General features: G+C 44.7%; 1 protein-coding gene across 1 annotated transcript in view; it reads left to right on the forward strand.

The window, feature by feature from the left end:
- The window catches only part of SYNJ2 (synaptojanin 2), a 724,073-nt gene that overhangs the window by 397,256 nt on the left and 301,982 nt on the right, over positions 1-24,835 (forward strand). Inside the window, exons 10-12 of the mRNA XM_078649121.1 lie at positions 7,742-7,894; positions 7,988-8,153; positions 13,072-13,263. Of these exons, the coding sequence (XP_078505247.1) occupies positions 7,742-7,894; positions 7,988-8,153; positions 13,072-13,263 (511 nt within the window). The remainder of the gene's footprint in view (positions 1-7,741; positions 7,895-7,987; positions 8,154-13,071; positions 13,264-24,835) is intronic.

The following is a 24,835-nucleotide window of genomic DNA, read 5'->3' on the forward strand; positions in this document are numbered from 1 at the left end:
ACAAGAAGGACATCACAGACAGCAGCAGTGCAAGCTTCTCACACTCACTAGAACGACATCACAGGCAGCAGCTGTGCAAGCTTCTTACACTCACAAGGAGACCGCATTCAGCAGAGGTGCAAGTTTATCACACTCACAAGAAGGAGATCGAAAGCAGCAGCGGTGCAAGCTTCCCTCACACACTCACAGCAGGTACTGTGCTAAGGCAGCAGCAGCAACAGAGCAAGAGTCCCTTACAAAGAACAGGCACAGCACAGAGATGCACAATGCAATCTTCTCATACTCACAGGCAGCAGCGGTGCAAGCTTCTCACACTCACAAGAAGGACATCACAGGCAGCAGATGTGCAAGCTTCTTATACTCACAAGGAGACCACAGGCAGGAGAGGTGCAAGCTTCTCACACTCACAAGAAGGACATCACAGGCAGCAGCGGTGCAAGCTTCTCACACTCACAAGAACAACATCACAGGCAGCAGTTGTGCAAGCTTCTTACACTCACAAGGAGACAACAGGCAGTAGAGGTGCAAGTTTATCACACTCACAAGAAGGAGATGACAAGCAGCAGTGGTGCAAGCTTCCCTCACACACTCACAGCAGGTACTGTGCCAAGGCAGCAGCAGCAACAGAGCAAGAGTCCCTTACAAAGAACAGGCACAGCACAGAGATGCACAATGCAATCTTCTCATACTCACAGGCAGCAGCGGTGCAAGCTTCTCACACTCACAAGAAGGACATCACAGGCAGCAGCGGTGCAAGCTTCTCACACTCACAAGAAGGACATCACAGGCAGCAGCTGTGCAAGCTTCTTACACTCACAAGGAGACCACAGGCAGCAGAGGTGCAAGCTTCTCACACTCGCAAGAAGGAGATCGCGAGCAGCAGTGGTGCAAGCTTCCCTCACACACTCACACCAGGTACTGTGCCAAGGCAGCAGCAGCAACAGAGCAAGAGTCCCTTACAAAGAACAGGCACAGCACAGAGATGCACAATGCAATCTTCTCATACTCACAGGCAGCAGCGGTGCAAGCTTCTCACACTCACAAGAAGGACATCACAGGCTGCAGCTGTGCAAGCTTCTTACACTCACAAGGAGACCACAGGCAGGAGAGGTGCAAGCTTCTCACACTCACAAGAAGGACATCACAGGCAGCAGCGGTGCAAGCTTCTCACACTCACAAGAACAACATCACAGGCAGCAGTTGTGCAAGCTTCTTACACTCACAAGGAGACAACAGGCAGTAGAGGTGCAAGTTTATCACACTCACAAGAAGGAGATGACAAGCAGCAGTGGTGCAAGCTTCCCTCACACACTCACAGCAGGTACTGTGCCAAGGCAGCAGCAGCAACAGAGCAAGAGTCCCTTACAAAGAACAGGCACAGCACAGAGATGCACAATGCAATCTTCTCATACTCACAGGCAGTAGCGGTGCAAGCTTCTCACACTCACAAGAAGGACATCACAGGCAGCAGCTGTGCAAGCTTCTTACACTCACAAGGAGACCACAGGCAGCAGAGGTGCAAGCTTCTCACACTCACAAGAAGGACATCACAGGCAGCAGCGGTGCAAGCTTCTCACACTCACAAGGAGACCACAGGCAGCAGAGGTGCAAGTTTATCACACTCACAAGAAGGAGATCACAAGCAGCAGCGGTGCAAGCTTCCCTCACACACTCACAGCAGGTACTGTGCCAAGGCAGCAGCAGCAACAGAGCAAGAGTCCCTTACAAAGAACAGGCACAGCACAGAGATGCACAATGCAATCTTCTCATACTCACAGGCAGCAGCGGTGCAAGCTTCTCACACTCACAAGAAGGACATCACAGGCAGCAGTTGTGCAAGCTTCTTACACTCACAAGGAGACCACAGGCAGCAGAGGTGCAAGTTTATCACACAAGAAGGAGTTCACATTCGTGGAGCAGGTGAGGTGTTATCAGTGTTACTTAGCTATGAATGCGCAGCAGGTGCAGTGGCACCAGTGTGGCGTAGCTATCATTGGTGCAGCATGTGCAGTGGTACCGGTGAGTGGTAGCTACCATTGGTGGAGCTGGTGCATTGGTAGTGTTGCTTAGCTATGATTGTGCAGCAGGTGCAGTGGCCCCAGTGTGGCGTAGCTATCATTGGTGCAGCATGTGCAGTGGTACCGGTGAGTGGTAGCTACCATTGGTGGAGCAGGTGCAGTGGTGTGTTGCTTAGCTATGATTGTGCAGCAGGTGCAGTGGCACCAGTGTGGCGTAGCTATCATTGGTGCAGCATGTGCAGTGGTACCGGTGAGTGGTAGCTACCATTGGTGGAGCTGGTGCAGTGGTAGTGTTGCTTACCTATGATTGTGCAGCAGGTGCAGTGGCACCAGTGTGGCGTAGCTATCATTGGTGCAGCATGTGCAGTGGTACCGGTGAGTGGTAGGTACCATTGGTGGAGCTGGTGCAGTGGTAGTGTTGCTTACCTATGATTGTGCAGCAGGTGCAGTGGCACCAGTGTGGCGTAGCTATCATTGGTGCAGCATGTGCAGTGGTACCGGGGATTGGTAGCTACCATTGGTGGAGCTGGTGCAGTGGTAGTGTTGCTTAGCTATGATTGTGCAGCAGGTGCAGTGGAACCAGTGTGTGGCGTAGTTACCATTCGTGGAGCAGGTGAGGTGTTATCAGTGTTACTTAGCTATGATTGCGCAGCAGGTGCAGTACCACCAGTGTGGCGTAGCTACCATTGTGCAGCAGGTGCAGTGGCACCAGTGTGGCATAGTCACACACACCACCAGCCATCAGTGCACGCATCAATTGTTAACGCATCCACAATTAACTATTGTAGCAATCTCAGTATGGTACACTTTACTTTTAAACATATTCATGTAAAGCACAGCATGCCACCATTGCTACAATTCAAATCTAACCCACATTATTCCACTACGCACCACATGCACACACTCCATAGCACATGGCGAAAAGACATTGCCATTTACAATGCCATTAGCTCAAACTCAAATAAATCCGAGCCCGATTGCATTTCCAATGCTTGTTTGTATATTGGGATTATTTCTGTCCCACACCAGGATTCTGGTATGGGGGCACCTCTAGCCAGGGCATTGGATATGACATGGATGTATTTAAGCCAATTCTTCCTGTTGTGTTTAAATATGTCGGCCGGAATGCAATCCGGGACAGGGGCCCTGCCTGCAGGGACACCGCCCAAAACTCTTTCAATCTCCCCCATATCAAAGGTTAAGACAAGAACAGAGGTTATTTCAGGAAAGTGTATGGGGGTGACTATTGTGGAAGCAAATTGGGCGTGTTAGTGCAAAACCCATTGTTCTGGTGGCACATTATTGACTGGTACAGGCCCTATGTCTCCGCTACCCCATTTAACTGTTTGCCAACATTTCTGCCAGTTTTTACCATTACTTGCATGTAGCAAATCCTTCCATCTATTTTCATCAAAATTCTTCTTTGCCCTGTGTTGCATTTTTTGTATTCTAACCTTGCATTTTTTACCTCCTGTGGTACTCCCAACCTGATTGCTTGAGAGAGGTGCCTAAAAGCAATTCTGCTGATTTTTGAATTACATGCCTGGTAAATCTTTTGTTTTTAGTAAAAAAAAACTTTCAGCTTAACAAAAAGGTCCTCGTGAACCTTCATACAGAGAGAGAGTCATCGTGAATATCTAGAGTGGACAGAGTTGTTAATGTGCTTTCAGGAGATAGCTTCATCAGATCTAGAGTGCTATCATCTTCTGATACCACTGCCCATTTTAGCCGATGACAATCTTGGGACATAATTACATCTGCTGTCACTATTTCGGTACTTGCCCTTGGCGGATCCTGACCCTTTATCTCTAGAGTTAGCAATAACTGATCGTGGTCACTCTCCATTCTACGTAGGATCTTCATATCCAGAAGTCTGGCCCATAATTCTAAATTAATAAGAAAGTAGTCAATTCTGCTACTTCTTATCCCATTATTAAAGGTGTGGTTGCCTTCGCTGTCTGATATCGACCTCCCATTAACAGCCCTTAGACCCCTCTCCAAGCATAAGCTTTCTAACTGGAGAGCCAGCCACCTCAGTCCATTTATTCATTGGGGGCAGCGTTTAAAGCTGAATCCCCCATTTAGAATCCTCATCACTGCTAAGACTACAATCTTCATGGCCAAGGGGCTCAAAAGTGCAGTTGAAGTCACCTGCAATTACCAAATGATTTACCCCTTTCATGGCTTCAATAAAAATATTCAATTGGGAGTCAGTTGATGATGCTTTCCCACTCGCTATCCCTCTCACATACACATTGATCAATATAAAATCTGGCTCAAATTTTGATCGGACTTTAATGGCCAGAATGTCAGGGCTATCGATTATTAACTCTTCAACCTGATAGCCTGTCTGTTGTCTAACCCAAATAATCAGCCTCCCACAGGGTCTCCCTTTATGTCTTGCGGTTGCCAGTTTACCGAAGGCTAGATTACCAGGACGAAAAATCATATTCAATGACTAAGTCTCCTGGAAAACAATAATGTTGTGCTCCTCTATGAAACATGACCAATCAGATGACGTGATCTTAGATGGTAGGCCGGCAATATTCCAAGATATAAATGTTAATGAGGAAGAGGCCGGACTACCACCCAAAGCTAGAGGTATCGGGATCTCCGTACTCTCTGGATGGTTGGAATGTATTCTCTAGTCCCGCATCGGCGACTGGAGAGAGAATAGGCTGAATATCTGTGTGCTCTGCCAGAATTGGGGTGACTGAGTGTAGTCAGTCGCATGCATCTAGGTCAGACAAAGGGGCAAATCTGTTAGTGAGATTTAAATGTAAGGATCTATGTATGCTTCTTGGGGGGTCCAGGGCTGTCTCACTACACTTGGTGAACCCCTCCCTATTAAGGGGTGGAGGTGGGGTCTATAGAAGAACCCTAATGGCAGGACAGAGATTTTGTCAGAATGACTTACTGAGTTATTACCTAGACGATGCAAGAGAAGTCTAACAACATACTCATTAAAGTTGGCAACTACACAATCTCCCATCCCTTCCTTCCTGGAGGGTCCTATCAAAGCAGATCATCTGGCCATGATCATCTGTTTATAAATATCTCCATCCCAAATCCCAACACCCTTCAGTTGTGTGTTCAACCAGTGCATAACTTTAAATAGTAATTGTTCAGTGGTTTCAGTCTGTCCTTCGCGCAGTTCTGAACCATATGTCCCTGGTAAAGAACTGTCCTGTCTTGCTATAGCGCAGATAGTATTTGGGTTTGCCATTGATGCGTTATTAGCTGCTGTTGCTGCGGAGGAGCGTTCATCGCCCGGAGAACTAGTGATGGATTGAGCGAATTCACTCAACATGTTCCCTATCTCAGCTGTAGCAACCGTGGCAACATCTAGATTGGTAGCTGTGGTGAGGGTCTTCCTAAAGGGTAATATTTCATTGAAGGTAGTTTTGTGGATTTGGGATTTGGGTTTGACTGAGACAGTGTTACTCGACTTGCAAGGTATAGGCGCTGATGGCAACTTGGTTTGAGCAAATAGGCCCTCAAGGACAGAGATTAGACTTAGCCTGTAATTCAAAGTTGTTTAGTCTTTCCTCTATCTGGCTCAGTCTATAGATGATAGGGTTTAGAGATTTCAGGAGTTCGTTTTCCAATCTCTTCCACATAGCCTCATTAGCTTCAGGGCATAAATCGCCTGTTGGATCAAGATTCCGAGCTCCAGCAGAAAGGGGGGCACTGTCTGCTATAGTAGGTGGATCTAATGTGGCGCCTCCTCCATTTTTGTTTGTCCTGGGAATTTTTGCGATTTTTGGTCTCTGTGGACCCCCTCCCCTCTTCCTCTTCACTGTGGGTCTGGGATTACTTCGAGGCTTTTATTTTTAGTTAGGTTAGGGGTGCAGACGTCGTAGAAATTTGTTGAAGTGGGTTAATTGTAGCACACTCTTGCACGATCTCAGCAGATGACTGTGTGATAGGCACTTCCACTGTCCCATTTAGAGTCTGTAAAAAGTCACTCACCTTATTAGTATTATTAATAGCAGTATTAGGGCAGCGGGCGGGGGTATGAGCAGAGGACAAGCCACCCAGAGATGATCTTTTAGACAATAGGGGTTCACGGGATAGGCGGCGCTCTGTGATTGCTATCTCATGTTCGAGAACAGAGGTCGCTCTGAGTAGAAATTGATCCAGTGTCCCCACCACGCTTTCACTGGGTAGCGCTCTTCTCCCCTTTCCCTTGTTCATCTTAGGACGCAGATTAATATCTGTTTGAAGGACCCGATTAATTGCGAGCTTTGATAAAGACAGAGTATGAATATATTAGCGAGACTGACCTTAAGTTGATGGGGCACTCAGAGGGGGGGCCCAGCCCAGTCTCCTCCGGTCACTGGTGGGCTTAGACCGGTGCCGCGAGGCGTGATGTAGGCTTTCCCCTGGGTGCTCAGCTGTAGCGCGTTGATGGCAGGCAAGGCTTCCTGGGACTTCCAGTCCCCTCAATTACTCTGCTTCCTCCTCCAGCTCCAGCGATAAGGCTCCCCAAGGAATACACAACATTGACCGCTCGTGAATTCAAACCGAAGTCCGCCACCGTAGCAATTCCTTTAACCGGTGACTGTCAATTGTCCGCGATAACAACCAATCCCCTGACTCTTGAGAAATCTATTTAACTTAAACATGAACTCTTAATGATCGTACTGGTTACATACTATGAATTAATTTAAATGTGTTGCACATGCTAACCTGTTCCATGCGTTGGACAGCCGGTAGCCGTCCAACGCTACGGTGCTCTTCTGCGTCTGACGGCTCCCGGCCATCCATGCATATGGCACTGGAAATCCCTCTGGTGTGGGCACCAGAGGTATTTCCTTTTGCCTAAAACAGCCTCAGGAGCTTCCCCAGCTCCAGATGCTGTTTGGATTGTTTCACTGAAACCGAAACTGAAATGAGCCGATCGGCCTATTTCAGTTTCGCTGCCAATGTGCTTGTGGGGCTATCTCAGCCTCCCAGGCATACGGGAGAGACCTAGTTGGAAAGGGTAGAATCTTCCCTTTCCAATGCTATCCCTGCTTGGGGATTGCTGCAGGAGGTTCTACCTACTTTTAGAAGTGGGTAGAACTTGTTTTTCCAAGAGCTTAAATGTTCTGTTTGCCAAATCTAGATATTGTTGGGTGTTTGTCTGCAGTGAAATCCACACTAACCAGAAAATGTCAATGAGCGTGCAAAGGACACGGAGATAACAACATATGCCCAGTAACTGAAAAATAAAACGTTGTGAACACAAGGGTTTGTGGAAGTTCATCCAACTACAAAACCCACAGAGTTGGCAAAAGTGACAAACACCAGACAGTGGTGTGTACCCTAAGGTCATGAGAGACAGACACACACCCTACATGAAACAAAAGCACTACCTATCACACTCTGACAAATTAGTGGAAGTCCCAAATATCCACACCTCACCCTATTTCTGAGTCTGCACCCTTGGAAATTCCAACAATCAACTGCCAACCGACTGAACACAGATACACCCAACAAGTGATGGACATTGCATTATTCCAAACGGTGTGGCATAAGATGGTTTTGAGTTTTTAAGCATTGGTCCATTTATAGGGAGCGGAGTTATCCTGGATATAATTTCTTTGCTTGACTAACACTTTATTGTGTGGAAAAGAAGTACATGGATTGAGTTGATGTTTACTCCAGTGTAAATAGCATCTTTATACAATGCATTGTTCAAAATGATATGACATTAATTTCATTGTATTGCTGCACAGGGTCTACGCACTCAACTGGAGAGCCTGGGAGTGATCGACAAGAAGTCTGTCCTTGAGCGTTTTGAGGAGTCCTACAAGGCAATGTGGTCTCTAAATGCACACAATTTAAGTCGAGTTTTCACTGGCAGCCGAGCACTAAAAGGAAAAGCAAAAGTATGAAAAATGTTTACCCTATTTCAGTCAGATTTTTGTTTTGAGCTTATTGTTGCTATGTAATATACGATTGTTTTTATCTTTGAAATACAGGTTGGGAAGATCAAAGACGGAGCAAGGTCTGTATCCAGAACCATACAGACAAATTTTTTTGATGGAGTGAAGCAGGAAGCCATTGACTTGTTACTCATGGGGGATTTCTATAGTGAAGAATATGCAGACAAAGGAAAGATGTTAATGGGCAACGCAGCTCTTCTGGGTAAGTCTAAAGTAACTAGGTAGCATCCATTTTGTAAATCCTCATGCTCATCTTTTACAATGTGAAGTCCTGAAAGACATATGTGTATACACTGATTTGTACATTGGTTGACCAAACTGTGTTATTATCATGAACACAGACTTAAAACACATTCAATTAAGATATTACATTTGTAATACATTGAGGTGAGAGCCGTTACAGACTTTATTTGCATTGCACTGTACTCAAAGAAATTTATAGTAACTTTTAAAGGTAGCTGTCCGTTCACATGAATGCCTCAATCTTTACCCCATTATGCACATAAGGTACTGCAGTTTTATAACAATAAATGCACAAAGATATTCTCTAAAGGCTTTCTTGCAAACATTAGTTCATCCATTGAAAACCAAGCACAACATTTATGCTGATACTGACCCGTCTAAGATTTGGCATAATTTAGTATTGGTGCTGTATGTGTTAATGATCTGTGATGCCTTTTTACACCATCCTTGCATGCTTCAACTTCCCATCAACATTTGTTGGCACGGATCTAATGTTTGAGTGTTCTATCTACAAAGGCAGAATATCAACAATTGAAAGACTTGGCCTGATTTGTGAGTTATGGAGTATTTTTTTCATTTATTAAATCCCATCTGGATGGGCTCGAAGACACATCAATTAAGCAGCTGGGACCCAAAGATGACAGTTTGTTTTCCTCACTTATCTACATGGGATCGGTGTTTAACTTGTGCCGTGGTTTCCAGTGCTCGGCGCCGCCCCTTTATTGTCCGCTCCGGCTCTAGTAGCAGTCCACCACATGATGGTGCTGTCTTTTAAAATTTTAGATGAGCTCACAACCGTGTTTGTTAAGTAAATATACATTGAAAATAAACATACCAGCATCTCATGCCATTATTAAAGCTTTATGTGACATGAAATAGTATTCATTGTACACTTGTAGGAGTGCGTTGGTTAGGTGGTATGTTGGCACTGTCATTGGCAACGCTGGCAGGGTATGGGTGCTGCAGGCTGCAGTGGCCTTCCAAGAAGGGCCCTGGCCCTTCATATTTTACAAACTAAGCCCTGCGTGGGATCAACATCCAAGTTGGTTAATTCAGGCTCACCATAGCTTGCAAAATTAAATGCCTAGATTCTAAACTCATGGCTCAAAAATATGGTGTGGATGAAAGCTAAGGCTTTAGGCTGGCCTTTGGTTAACGCAATGACACCACCGCCTTGACTATTGATTAACTGTATGCAAGTAGATGGTACAGACACTAAGGCTGAAGCTACGATTATAGATATATATGTCACAGTGTTGCAGAGCTCTTTCATTACTGAGGCAAAGCACTCTTTCAGAAGATTGACTTACCCTGGAGATACCATCACGTTAGGATGCTATGTGTGTCTGTGATCACAAATGATGGGATAAAAAGGGCAAGTACGTGTTTAGAACTATAAAGCACTCAGTCCCTATGGATTATCCATCAGATTCTGAAAAGAAGATGTAGAGTTATTGGCTAAAGGACGTACATGTGAATGTCCTTGTGCTGTTTTCAATATTCCTTCCCCTCAAGAAAGACTAACGATGTGGACCCTGGAAACGGAATAAACTGGTGCTAGCGGAGCCTATAGACACAGCAAATATTGTGAAACAATAGGGTAATATTTTAGGAACGCTCAGTGCAGAGTTCTAGTGCAGACATTATGGAATACTGTGAAGGCATTGATCAGGGGAAGTGAATATTTAAACCTCAATCAAATACAAGACAGATGAAACCTATAGCGGAGACATAAAAACAAACTATTGGCCTGTAACACAAAAGTGAGTCTAAACGGTGTCCACATCCCAAAAATTTGTGACAAGTCGGGAAAGATTTGTATCCCTATTGTGACAATTATCGAGAGTTTGGAAAGTGTTATAATAGATTGTAGGAATGAAGCTTCCTTTGAAGCAAGACTCTCATATAAAACGTACAGACCCATTTCTGAGGGGTTTCCACAGATTACAAATACTATAAAATACCTTATGGTGGATCAGTTGAGATGTGATGAGATGCTGAATCTACCTGACAGTATTGGTATAAATAGTGGATAAAAATGGGTGCTAACCAACTGGAAGACTGCATCTCCAAAATCTATCTTCAAGCAGCGGGAGATATTCCACCGATTGAGGCATTGTAGTCACAGACAAAGGTGAACCTTGACCTCTGGCAGTTCTGGCCTATCCAGAGCTTATGATATTGTTCAACATAATAGTGGAATCATGAAGCTTAGATAAATTGGTTCATCACCTCCTTTACAACTAAGACTCCGTTTTTGCTAATGGGACCCTTGCAATTCTTCAATATTCGATTTTCTTGAGCCCTGCAGGTACAAATGTGGAGCACAATGGACTCTATGCCTTTTTTTCAAGTATACTATGACATTTTGGAAAAAATCCATGCTGTAACTACCAAAACACACATCATCTCTCATGTAACGTCTGTCATTTGTGTAGTTTGTGAGTTTTTCATCCATTAGAAAAACACTACTTCTGACATAAAATGAATGGTTAATGACAATTTTGCAAAGCAACTATGGCCAAATAACAGATGGTTACTCTAGCAAGGCTTATTGTACTGTTTTAAAATTCATTTGGCTGGCTGGATAGAAGACGTTTCTCAGCACACTGCGCCTTTCAAACTTTGGAACAAATGGTGTGACTTTCTATTTTAATTGTCTTAGGCCATCTTAGTTATGCATATAGTTAAGCAATTACATTGTTTGGTCTAATCTGCTCTGAAAGAAAATTCGCCCATTGCTATCTTGACATTTGGAGCCAAACACAAACGGTTGCCTCTTGTTAAAACATTCTGCACAAAAGGAGATTAATTTTTATAATTTCATTTTCTCTAGTACCCTGAGGTAGGCGGGACAGAGACTAACGCACCCATGGTCTTCAGACAGCATGCTTGCAGACACTGTTGACATCCTTTGTTAGTTTCAGAAAAAGGCTTGCATGGCAGGTCATGGTACAGTGAATTGGAGCCTCTTCTAAGATTTCTGTAATGTGTCAGCTGAGACTATAGTACTGGCACAGCAGCTCTTGCTGTCTTTCGTTCGAAAGACTCCTAGCATGATAGAACTCTTCGAGCTACAAACCTCAATATGCAGCAATGGACCAGCTATATCTCATTTTGTTAATGGAGAATCAATATTCTATATTCACCAGTGTGTGTGAGCTAGGAGGTCCTGGTCACTAATGACCAATTTGAGGTATTTCTTTGGTAGACTAACCGGGAACTCCTGATGCCCAGGTCATTATAGTTTTCATATACCTTAATTTACATAATGAAAGCAAAATTGGAAGAGGTTTTAAATGTTATTTTAACGGTTTCAGCTAGGTTGAAAGTGTGAGTCTACCCAAAGGAGATAATTCCCTCAGCATTCTATGTCCCTGGCCAAAAAGTGTACAATCTTTTCGATGTGTTTTAGGTTTTTTATGTTTCATTTCTTTTTTTTAACACTTCTTTATTAGCATTTTTCGATATTTCCTCCCAAGACATCAGCACAAATCATCTCAACAACGCATCAAATGCACAGGCTAAATCAAGGACAAAACAGCAGGAGCAGATACAATATGCTAAATCAAATAACTTCATACATTGAACAGCAAAAACTTAGATAATCAGAGAATTATATACATGTGACAGTTGTAGAGAAATACAATGAAAAGAAGAATTTCCATATAATGTTTGAACAGTTTCAGCCAAGCTTATCTCTCTCCTATTTTCCTTACTTAGACTGATGCCTTCCACCTTATAAGGGGTGCCCAGACCTGCTGCCCCAGCTTCTTCTCTTTCTTTCCCTTCCTTTCATATATTGCTTCTTCAAGCGTAAATAGAGAGAGAAGTCGAGCCAGCCATTGCTGAAATGTGGGGGGGAAAGGGTCTAACCAAGCAGAAGCAATGTTGATCCTTAAAACTGCCATAGCTACAAAAAGAAAAAGATAAGCAGTCCCTATTTGACTCATGCTGCTTATTGCTAACTGAATTTATTCTGGAGTTAGTATAAACTTCTCCCCGCGAGAGTGATCAAGATATTCAGTGATAGACTCCAAGAGTCCCTGCAAGCGAGGACAGGAATCAAACATGTGAACCAGATCTGCATCCAGCCCACCACATCTAGGGCATGTGGTCCCAGTTACTCCACCCCACTGCGCTTTTCATGCCGGGGTATAGTATAAGGAAAAAACATTCTAAAGTGTTGGACCTGGAGGCTGGCAGAACATAAAACCGATTGAGCTAACTCCAGAGATTTCAAAACTGCATTAGGTGCAGCACCCACCCTCTCTGCCCATTTAGCCTCATGTTTAGGCAGGTCATCCAATTTTAGGCTTATTAGTTCGCCGTATATCACCTTTATAGCTCCCTTAGTCCGCCCTCTAGCAGTATCAACGATTACACTGCTACAAAACCCACTTATCCCACCAATTTGTTTACTAAAAAAGCTACGCACTTGGCTCTTTCTAACCAGAACTCCATCTGTAGGTCACTAAATTGGCGAAAACCTGCTTTATTAATCAAGTCCCCAGCCTTCCCAATCCCCTTGCCAGCCCACTCTGCCATAATAGCATCTGAGAAAATTTCTGGAAGTGTGGGATTTGTATAAAGAACTGTATAAAAATTAAATCTACCTAATCCAATCTTCCTTTTTAGCACCCCCCCACCCCCCAGATCTTAAAGGCAGCGATCAAGGTCTTGAATTTTGTCCTTTTATAATAGCTTAACTCAGTAAACTTAAAAAAGCATTAATGTTTGAGATGTTAAAATCAAAGGATTTCCATAGCTTGCTTCATCAAATAATATAATATTTCATGATTAACATATTAGATGGACCTGTGTCACAAAGAATACTAGTTGTTAAGTTAAATAATCCTATTTTTTTCTTGTAACAGTGACTCCCAGCATTTTGAAAGCAATGACGGAATGTCAGTTTGAGTTCACAAATTTCAAGAGAATTCGAGTTGCTATGGGAACCTGGAATGTCAATGGCGGCAAACAGTTTCGAAGTAATGTACTCAGCACTCGCGAACTAACAGACTGGCTATTGGATTCCCCCAAGTTTTCTGGAGCTACTGAATTCCAGGGTAAGACAGAAATATGATGGCTGCAACAAACAATTATTGTTGATTATAATGAATATCTTTAAATGTCTATCAAAATATAATTATTAGTTTAGTTTCATCCTTATAGAAGGGATCTGACATTGGAATAGGATTTAATTGTTCTCTATCCATTATGTACTTCAAATTAATGTTACTCTTGCCTTAGCTTGTTGCCGCCATATTGATCTGTTGACTACAATTTGGCTTCTCGATCCAGGAAACTCTGGAAACTTTTAGCATTGCAGAGATGGACAGCACTTCTGGAATAGGTCTGTAGACCATGGCACACCACAGTACTAGGAAGAAAAACTAGACAATACCCTTGTATATGCTTGATTGAGCGGAATACAGACCAATGCAAAATGGAATCTAACTTTGTAAAGAAAATTACACTCCATACTCGTGTGCATATTGGTTGTCTCGTTTCTGGCTTTTCAAATCAGGAATAGCTGCTGAAAGCTTGTTTCTAATGCCAAATGATTGAAACTAGCAGGTAGATACTGTTTTTTTTGTTTTTGTTTAAGAAGACTTTGTCGTTGGGGAGCAGTCACACCAGGTAGTCTCTAGCAGGAGAACTGCAGTGGCAGCCGGCATGGTTTGTGGGTGTCTGGGCGATCGCGAGGAGGTTCGCAACAGGAAATCACTGGGTAGGGGGGTGTCGCTCGGGGGTCAGATTAAAAAAAAGAAACCCACCTTGCCACCGGGTCTTGCGTCTCTGCTACTGCTCTCCTGCCTCTGACTTGAGGAACAGGAAGCAGGCAGCCTGTCACCCTCCTCTAAGCCAATCACAACGCTGCAATGCAGTGTTGTGATTGGTCTGAACGCCATGACGTGGCGCTCAGCCAGTGGCTGGAGGGGTGGGCATGAACTCCATGCAGGCTGTAATGCAGCCTGCATGGAGAACGGAGAAAGTGCACATGACTGGTTTGGGCGGCCCGAGAGGGCTGACCAAACAGTTGTTGCGCACTTAGGAGTGGGCAAACCACTACTCCCTGATCCAAGAGCAGAGCAGATGCCCGTAAAGCAAAAGCATAAAATGATAATAACTCCAAGTTAAAAGCAGTGGGCAATGCTCCTCTGCCATAGCGGAAGAGCCGGCCCTGGAGAACTGGCTTACAAAAGCATCCCCTTTCTGGATGTACTTATCACTCTGACACTCTTGTGAGATATCTTCTCCACAAAGTCATTGAAGTAAAAAATATTTTTTTTGTCAGGCAGTCTATACCAGCAGGGAAGTGATTGTTTGCAGCCAGGATCCAGGTTCTTGAGTATGTAGATCTTTCTATCTCCTCCTGTCTATATATCCTACATAATAATGTGTGGCAGCACTTTGCCAGTGCAAATTTTGCTGTAACTTCAAGTTTAGGCTGCTCTCACGTAGATGGATCTTTAGTTCCAACTGAGGCTGACATGGCAGTCAATGCATTTCAATAATATGAAGCCCATTATGCCTCACAAAAATGACAGACCATATTAGATTTACAAACCTTAAAGGAGTATTAAAAGAGTAGCAAAGTTTCGAAGTCAAATCATCAAATTAGTGGAATATTTATAGCCAATACATTAATGCATTAGTCAATATACTTCAAAGCAATTCAAAATCATAAATGCAATGACTAACTGTTACACATTTGTCTCAAATTAACATAGCAGACTCGATTTCCCCTGAAGAGAAACCCCACACTACAAAGTAAGGAGGAAGCCAGGGAAAATTGGGGGGGGGGGGTGGGGGGTCTTGATTAAAGTGTCCTGGTAGAAAGCCTCTGAAAGGCAGTGAAGTATGAATCAAGTAAAGCTTCTTCTACCAAGTGGGAAAGCCATCTCTAAACTAAGTGTTAGGTAGAGATGCCTGCAAGGGATTTTATTCATTAATCTTAGTCAAATTTAATATAAACTTATTACTAATATGTTGAGCCCCAAATGGAGAATGAATGTTGAAAAAATCTAAACATCAATGTAATTATTCATAGAATGAATATTAAGCAGAGCAGTTAGAGAAACACGGGTATATCTTTTTTTCTAAATTCACAGTTTTAACGTGAAACAGAAATGTAAGGGATACATTTGAAGACAATAAAACACCATGATGGAGGATACATAAAAGAGCCTACAAATCATGTGTAAACAACCATTCCAAAAGTATATAGAAAGGAAGATGAATCTAAAGTAATATAGAACAATTCCTCAGACAACTCTAATGCTAGGGAAATGGATGTAACAGTCGACGTTTCGGTCTGTCTTGGTGAGTTCATCCGTCAGACCATCTTCATACAGTTTTTTGTGAAACAAGTCCCTTTAATCTAATTTGGTGATTAACTCGAACCAGAGTAATCGAATTTAAAAAAAACTAAAAGGGGCCTCACAGATAGGGTCCTATTTTGATTAGGGATAAAATCTCTGTATCAATAACTTGTACAGGAGAAAGCCAAGCCTGGCGATCTCAATCAGAAAGGCAGTAGTCTCTTTCTGAGGTTTCAGACTATAATGTCCTCATTTCCAATATCCACTTAAGCCAGTTATACAATTGCAGCGCTCAATTCTTTTTGTGCATATGCTCGGGTTGGTTTGTTCTATTTATTACTTTGATTTTTTCGCTGGCATGAGAAAACTAATAAAGTCACGAAATAAGTAACATTAAAAAGGTTCTTTTTATTGAATGTGTTAAAGTGAATTTTTTAATCATGAATACAAGTTAAATAATATGTTTTATATTTGATTGTTAATGGGTCACGCAGTATGTTTTTGTGGGTATTAAATTGCCTAAAAACTGCAATGTTTAAATAAGAATTAGCAGAGGGCGACTACATGTCATCATTACACCGGTCAAATGCCTGCTGTGGGAGTTCAGTGTGTTTAAGAGATGCTTGAAAACCTTTTTCTGTACAGGAATAAACAGCAATATTCTATTTCTGTTTACAGACGCTAGCAGACTGTCGACCTCTGTTCGAAGTGAAATCCTTTTGTCAGTTGCTTGGGGCTTCTTAGATCTGTGTCTTGGTAGGCATGAGCGTGTTTCCCAGGAAAAATATAATGCCACAATTATGAGAGAGCAGTGACATGGCAGCCAGCAGATCCAATGTGAGTGAATGCTGTCAACACAGCGAGCGAGGAAAACCCAGCGAGCGAGGACACATGTTTGCCGCTATCACTATACTCGGCTTTCCAGAGCTACACTGTTAGGTATTGGCTGAGGGTTATGCAGAATGAAAAACCGGGATACAGCCATAAAAAGAGAAATAGGACTGCTTTTTCGCCAGGGCCGGTGGCTTGGGGTGATGTGACACCTATTCACCTCGTATTACATCCTGCTGTGCTGCATGGATGAGGCGAGGCAGCACAGCAGGCGGCTTTCTAAACAACTGAACTTCTTTAGTTTTTTTAACAGAGCGCTTTTTAACCCACTAAACTTCTGTTCCTTGTGTTAAGAGAGTGTTGGAGCCAACATGAGCCTGCACCACACTGATTAATGTGCGCGCTCACCTGACCCTTTCTCAAAACCAGGACATATCACTGTTTTAGCAAAAAGTGTTGCGATGCCGGGACAGTCCTTGAAAAGCCAGGACTGTCCGGGGAATCAGGGATGGCTGGCAGGGTCGGATTGGGATCACAATTCGGCCCGGGCACTGACGAAATAAGTGGCCCACATTCAAGAGGCGTGGCCCATATTTAAGGGGCGTGGCCCACATTCAAGGGGCGTGCCCTTTCATGAAACACCATTTGCACAGACAAGGAATGAATGTGGGAGGATTCTGTTCTTGCACAGGACACAGGGCCAAGGTGACAATGGCCTACATGCTGAGCAACTAAAAAAAATAGCAAGGCCCTTTTCTGTCACAAAATTATTCCAGCCCTCCAGCACAGGAGCACCTGAAAAGCAGCAACGCCCCTGCTATTACTAACCTACTTAGCCCTCCCCAGACCTTCAGCTCAGGAGCACATGAACAGAGGTAAGGCCCCTGCAATTAGTAAATTAATCAGCCCTCCAGGCCTTGGGAAAATGTCCTGGCAGGGGAGCACAAAACACAGCTTTCTGGGTCATCTAAGGTAGCCAGGTAGCCAGGGGGGAGGCTGAGGTGAAGCTGGTGCATGGGAAGTGCCTTCCCAGTGTGTTCTGGCAGTTTGAGTGTTTATCATTTACTGTAGTATTACCCTTGTACCTGTGTATGGTACCCTTTTGTAACTTGCACATGTCACTTTTCTCTGGTATCACACTGTATGCTACCTCTCACCTTTGTTTGCTTTAGATACTTGCACAAGTGCCACCATTGCCTACGTAACATTTGTTCTTGTGCTGGAGTGTCTGCCATTTATTGCAGTATTATACCTCTACTTGTACTTTGTACGCTTTTGTAACTTGCACACATATCACTTTTTCCTCCTGTAATGTACCGATTGCTAACTCATGTATTTTGGTTGCTCACTATTGTCACTTTTGATTCACGTAACTTAACGTTTGCTTTTGTAATTTGTCCACTTGTAATTTTTCTCCTCATGTATTATTGCTGTTCCTAGTGTGAAGCGCTCTGACACCTTCGGGTAAAGTCCGCGCTATATAAAATCGCATAACTAAATAAATAAAATAAAAAAATTCCAAACATCACCTGGCCCCCACAGCAAGACCCATTCTTCCTCGCCCACTATGCCCTGAATGTGAAGGGCTGTGGGCGAGGTGTTAATACTAACACCGTTTCTGGGCGTGGGGGTGAAAATGGCTCAAAGGCCTGAGAAACACCTGCCCCCCCAGGGAGGCCGATTCTTGCAAACAATCACCCCCTCCCCAGCCCAGCCTACGCTTGATTGCTTGGCTGGGCAGGGGTGAAGAGGCCACAGCTGACAATCGCTGTCCGGCCGCACAGCGAGGCTGCTTTCATTTCCCTGTCTCTGTCTCAGTGCACTCTGTGGGCCGTTTTTTTTCTCCCCTTTTCCTAGTCCACTCTCTGTGGACTGGGACTGGGGAGAAAAAAACGGCCCACAGATGGCACTGAGGCACCGGCCCTTCGGCCCATGCCCGAATGCTCGCCTTGCCAATCCGCCCCTGATGGCTGGTCACCCTAGTTATATCAAATGGGTGCATTTGTTATTGGCATTATGTTAAAAGGACAGTTATTGTTATTTCAGGGCGTGGGGGCTACTAACAATTTCGAGGGGGGGGGGGGGGGGGGGGGGGTAATTCTTCCAGCAATAGGCATAGTGGAGATAAAGGGGTGAAAAAAAAAACAAAGCCTCGTTAACACGTAAATGACCTTTAAAAGACCTGTGAAGTACTCTGGTGCAGCTGCGATAAGCTCAAAAACTGTGTCTGTGTATTTGGGAAGCTGTCTCAGCCCGGGCTGGCACACACGATGGGGGTGTTGGGGGGGGGGGGGGGGGACTGAAGCCCTTTGAGCCCAATGGGTGTAGCGCCTGGCTTAGTTATTTGCATAGTGTATACAAGCGTACAGGCTATGCACTGACCCACACACAGTTGAGGCTTGTATTACATCACAGCTTTCTTTCAAAATCTCTGAAATTTGATAAGCGCCCGACTCCCATCTTTACATGATTCCCGGCGACTTCAGCACACTTATTCAGCAGTGCCCCGGCCTAAATTTAAGGGAGGTCTGTGCTGTTGTGGTCAGCGCTGCAGGAGTTCTGTGCTGAGACACTGTTGGAATTTGTGCTTCTCTCTCGGTTTCTAGGGTAGTGAGGCCTCCTAGTGCTAACAGATAGATACTAACAATCAGGCTGAGCACAATGGTGTCTGTTAGAAACAGTACTCAGGAGCGCCACAGGATCGGACAAGTGTGCCCCGGCCTCCAACACTTTGGCAGGTGATGCTAATGAGGGGGCGGATAAGCACCAACAACACAACGTGTTTTTTTTGTACTGCCTTTTTGGTGTATTTGCCTCCTAAGCATTTCCACCTAAAACACAGCGCGTGTACTAAGTCATTGACAGCAGAGTGGTGAAATAAAGAGGTGTTGAGTGCCAATTGGACAATACAGTGACAGCACATTACATGTAGTAGTGCACTGCACCTACTTACAGTACACACATTTATAATATTTCTCTCTGCTCACTGAAATAATTAAATATAATAACATAAATATTACCAGAGTAGTCTGGCGGGGGGGGGGGGTCGAGCCACGGAACTGGCCACCAGCTTCATGAGGCTGCACTGCAGTGGCACCAAACTCTCTCCTGGCAGCCGCAGCCCGTCTGGACTCGTGCCAGCATCATGAGAGGCAGCAGGGACACCAAACAACAGAGGAAACTCGCACCACTCCCAACTGGGAGTGCAGCACAGGGGCTTCAGTTACAGACGCGAAAGCCCAAATCCTACTGAAACTACTAGGGGGCACCCAACACCCTAATGCACTGTCTCCCTTCCTACCTCTACAGTCTTTGGGGACTAAATCATTGTGTGAGCCTTTCTGTGGAGGGCAGGAGAAGTGCCTGTCCTCTTCTTGCCCCCCCGCTACAACCGAGAGCACAGCTGAATATGGGGGACGGTGAGGGAGTTTCAGTTACTGCAGAGGCAGCCCAAATCCTACAAAACCTACTAAGGAGTGCCCATCGGCAATCTCTCCTTGGCTGCCTCTGCCATCCCTTCGCTAAAACATGGGAGCAAAGCTATTTATGGAGCATTGTGGGGTCCTTCCTGGGAGGCTGAGAGGGATGTCTTCCCTCTGCTTGCTCTTCCGATTGACTGTCCCATCCTGGACCTGCAAGAGGTGTTATCAAGGTGCGGTCCCAGTGAGGACACACAAACCCTAGCATTGGTTATCTGAATCATTGATTTTACCTTCCATTTCGTACCACCCACTTAAATGACGTAGACGCCTTTGGGTCCCAGCTCTCCACTATCGTGCCTGTCTACATCTAGCATCAATGCTTACAAGCTCAAATACTCCCCTATTCTTTCCAAATACTCAAAGAAAAACCTGATACATAGGACCCTGAGAGACCACCAGGAAACCCTCTTTGCAGACCAATATCATAGCGTACGCAAGGCGCCCTCAAAACCAACCTCCTTCTCTTCACACACAACACTGGCCTATGGATCAGATCTGTGTGCAATTTTCTCCCATCATCCTCTCTCTCTAGCATACCCTTTGGTTGCAAACTCAAATGCTTTTCTCCATTCGGCCTCTCGGGCAACTTTGCTATCTCCATCCGCAACAACGGGAAAATCATGTTTCAAGCAAACAACACAATCCTGGCCCCAGTCATCCTTATTTATCCCACTGCCAAGCCCTCCGATGATCCTCCACGCCCCCCCTCTTCATTCATTTCTAACACACACACACCCACTCCCTACCCCTTATGGTCCACCTAGATAAACCCCCTCTCCCCTGTAGTCAGACATGCCCCCTCAGCTCACAGCCAACATTAGACCGTGAACACCCCCGACCATCCCCGCACCGCCAATCTCCAACCTCCACACACCAGCATCTCCCTCTCCTGTCTCCCTCCCCACCCTCTGCTCCGCCCCACAGTCAACCCATAGGCCTTCCCACCCCACTCCTTCATCACCCACTGCCATAACTTCTCCTAACACCAGATACCAACAACCCACATCTCCCCAATCATAACAGATGAACATAACTGGCCTCTGCTCAACAAGCTTCTTTCCTCGTTCTCGCACCTTTCTTGAAGAATCAACATCCTCTCATCGGCTCTTTTCCATCTAAGTGTCTCTCTATCCACCAGTTGATTTTTCCTCCTTCATCCCCCTCCATCCCTCCACCCCACACCCTCCTACATACTAAGAGACAGCTGTCTACCCAGACCCAAACGGGCACAATCTCCCATAGACATCTCAGAACTATCCTATCTCCTAGAAGGCTATACAGCTTTTCCACCCTCCACCACCCTCTGTTCATGCTGTGGGCGACCCGATCCCCACCATTATCTCTGACCTCAGGCAATTTAACACACACCTTCCCAGTGTACATTCACCCACTATTAACTTGATACAAATCCCAACCTTCACCCCTCAACAGCCTATCCAGAAAGTCAACAGCTTCTCCCTCACTGCATGCTACACAATTGTAGATCTGCAGTCAAACACTGTCTAGAGATATCTGCCTCGATCCTGGACCATAATCTTGATATCCTGATCCTCACCGAAACGTAGCTCAATGACTCATCAAACCATGCGCTAGACCTTATACTTCTTCAAAATTACTCCATCTTACATAGAGAACGGGAAGATAGACGAGGCGGAGGTCTTGCACTCATACACAGTAAGTCACTGAGATGCAGGATCCTCCAAACTCCTCAGTTTCAGTCTTTCGAATGCTTGTCAGTGAAAATGCCCACATCCACAACCTCCAACACCAGACTGAATGTGATTTACCATCCACCAGATAATAATAATCCCTGCATTGAGGGATACATGGATCTCTTCACTTCTCAATAGCTCAGACAACACGATCTTTCTTGGAGACTTCAACACCCACCGGGGAATTGAGGGTAAAAACCTGGTGGACACATTTACAGCCTTTCTGAAAGACCATGATCTCCAACAATGCTGCCTTAAATCCACACATCACAAAGGCGCCATCATTGGCCTGTTAATCTCAGATTCCCCCAATCTACAGTAGTATGACCCTATTCCAGGAGACTGGTATGACCACATGCAGAACCCATTCTCCCTCTCTGGCTCTTCAACCAAAACTGCTTGGCAACCCAAGAAAGAGAAAATATGGTTCAGGGACACATCCAACCTTGACACAGAAGCCATGGCCACCATGGCCCTTCTTATCCTGATTTCGATTACACCACACCTTGATATTAATGAGTCCGACAAATACAGCTCCTGCTTGGAATCCCTTATTGACCAATTTGCACCCATGAAGTGCACATTATCTAGACCAAAACCCTTCAATACCTGGTTCTCAACAGAACTTTATGAAGAAAGAAAGCTTATCAGAACGAGCGAGAAAGAATGAAGATCAGCGCCCTCTCACCTGAGTATTAATAAACTTCGCAAAGTGCGAAAACAGTACAAAGACCGAACCCTTAGAGCCAAATCCTCTCACTTCAGGGCACTTGTGTATTCTGCAAAGAACAGACCAAAGCGCCTGTTCAAGGTTCTAGCCTAAGTTAAAAATCCATCCACCACTTCAGCTCTTGAGCCATCAGTGGCACGCTGCAACATCTTTGTGGAATTCTTTGACAGAAAAGACAGCAATACCTCGTTACACACCAATGAACCTCCAGAAACTGAGATTCTACCATGCAAGGCACTTCATTCGTTGTCATCTTTCCCGCCCATTTCTGAACAAGACCTACAATAAACCATCTTCAGGATGCCATTCCAGGGTCTATCTGCAAATCTCTTGCCACATTCCTACTCGCCCTATGGACCAACATGGTCAACTCCTCTTTTTAACAGGGCCTATTCCCAGAATGACTAAAAGTGGGACTAGTCTTTCCTCTATTGAAAAAACAGTCGCTCTACCCAGAGAACATGAACAACTACCGCCCAGTCTCAACGCTTCCATTAAGCAAAGTCATTGAAAGTTGCATTGCTTTGTGGTAAATAAATAAATAATACCTCTCTTTTTGAATGCATAAATGAATAACAGATAGCTCAATAAATAAGAGTCAAGATTCGAGGTAGTAGGAGTTTTGCAGGTTTAATACAGCATAAAGGACAGGAACAGGACAACCTGCACGGGAACAGAATGGTAAGCCCTGGCAGCGCTGCCGGGGTCAGGATCTGGAATGGCTAGCGTGGATAACTTTTTAATAACAGTACATGAGCATATATACATAGCGCAAGCACATAGCATTACATTGCAATAGGCGTAGCAGTGGGTGGAGCAATAGGTGTGACGCGTAGCAGTCGCGAAAGATAAGGGTGAAAAGAGGTGTAACAGGGCGTATACAAAGACATGTGATGCAAACGTAACAGAATATGTCATGAATGGGGCGGAAACCATGGAGGGGGCTACCTGAGGAGCCGGGACCTCTAACCTGATGGTGCGCGCAAACTGGCAATGACGTATCACTAGGAGAAGCTGGGGGCTATGAACTCTGTGCTAGGAGCAGAGACTGAAGTCTGGAGAGTCAGGGCGACATGTACCTAAACAGTATCTAGTATCTGATGTTTAGAGAACATGTTGATATAAACTATAAGTCAGGAGGGGAAAGGCTAACTTGATTCCAAGACTGGAGCATGCATTATTCTACATGTAGTACGTGATGAGGAATATTAAATGACCATTAAATGCAGTATTTCTCTTACATGGAGACGTAAAGGCTAGACAATGACGGAAACTATTGATGCGATTCAGTAGCTTTAGGAATGCAGAGGAGGAGGGCTGAACTGATAACTGGAATCATAACATACTCTTGGCAGACTCAGAGGCAGAGCCAGGCTGAACCGGGCACTGCGAGGCAGGAAGTAAGTGAAGGGTCGAGGATACAGGTGGGGGCTGTATCGCTCCTCAGCAAGGCTTCGGGAGACAGGAGCTGAATCTGGTGTCCGGGCCCTTTTGAGGCCTAGAAACGGGGACTTTACAATGGAATAACGTGCACACTGAGAAACGTGGCAACGTAGCTTTACATATGCCTGATATTCGTAGTATTCACGAGAACCGGAAACTGGCATACTAGAGGTGGACACAACTGTAATTGCGTCTTTAATCGAACATGGGGAATAACATATGCATATTAATCATGCACAGATAACATATGATGGAGGACGCGTAGGGACACAGAACATGGCAAAATGTACTTTTCCACATTCCCTCCTTGTCACTACGTTTCCTTCAGGAAACATCAATATTCATGATACCATCTATTATTTCATACAGTATCATTTGCTCGTCTCGAACTTTCTTGGAACGGGTTTTAGAACGGGGCTTGGGACTAGGAATACAAGAGGTAGCACAGATGCCGCAAATCGCAGGGCCACATTGTATACAGAGGCAGCAGCTGAATATGATCGCTACTGCAATACCTAGAAAGGACAAGACTTTCCATCCCCAGGCGGAAATTATATTCCAGAACCAACCGGACCATGTCCAGGTGCCTGGATTTTGGTGTAACAGATGGGCAATTTTATGAAGTCTGGTTATAGCTGAATAAACAGACGGCGCGTTATTTGGAATGAAAATGCAGCAACTAGATCCGATGACTCTACAGGCCCCGCCCCTATCGGCCAATATGACGTCAAGGACGAGACGATTCTGGAGCACGACAATTCTCATAAAGGATTGTTCTTCGGTTAAATTACTTAGAGCAGAAGTAGTCTCAATTACTACTGCTTCGAGTGTTCTGGTTAATCTACGTATCAGTTTACTATTCACGACTGTACCTAAATAAGGGAAGACACCTTTATTGATATCTATATATTGTTCTAGAGCAGTTTCAGTATAATCGACAATCGGGAGGTTTCTCTTGTGTCTTGTATGTACTAGGTGGGAATTCCTATGGTAGTCGGGTGGGGCTAGAAAAACAGGTGGCAGTAGGAAGGCAATGTAAAAGGTTCCCTCCCAATCGAGGGGCAGACGAACATATGCGGTCTGACCACAAATAAAATAAGAATGACGTGAAGCTT

This window comes from Lissotriton helveticus, chromosome 6, assembly GCF_964261635.1.
Source record: "Lissotriton helveticus chromosome 6, aLisHel1.1, whole genome shotgun sequence".
NCBI classification, from domain to species: Eukaryota; Metazoa; Chordata; class Amphibia; order Caudata; family Salamandridae; genus Lissotriton; species Lissotriton helveticus.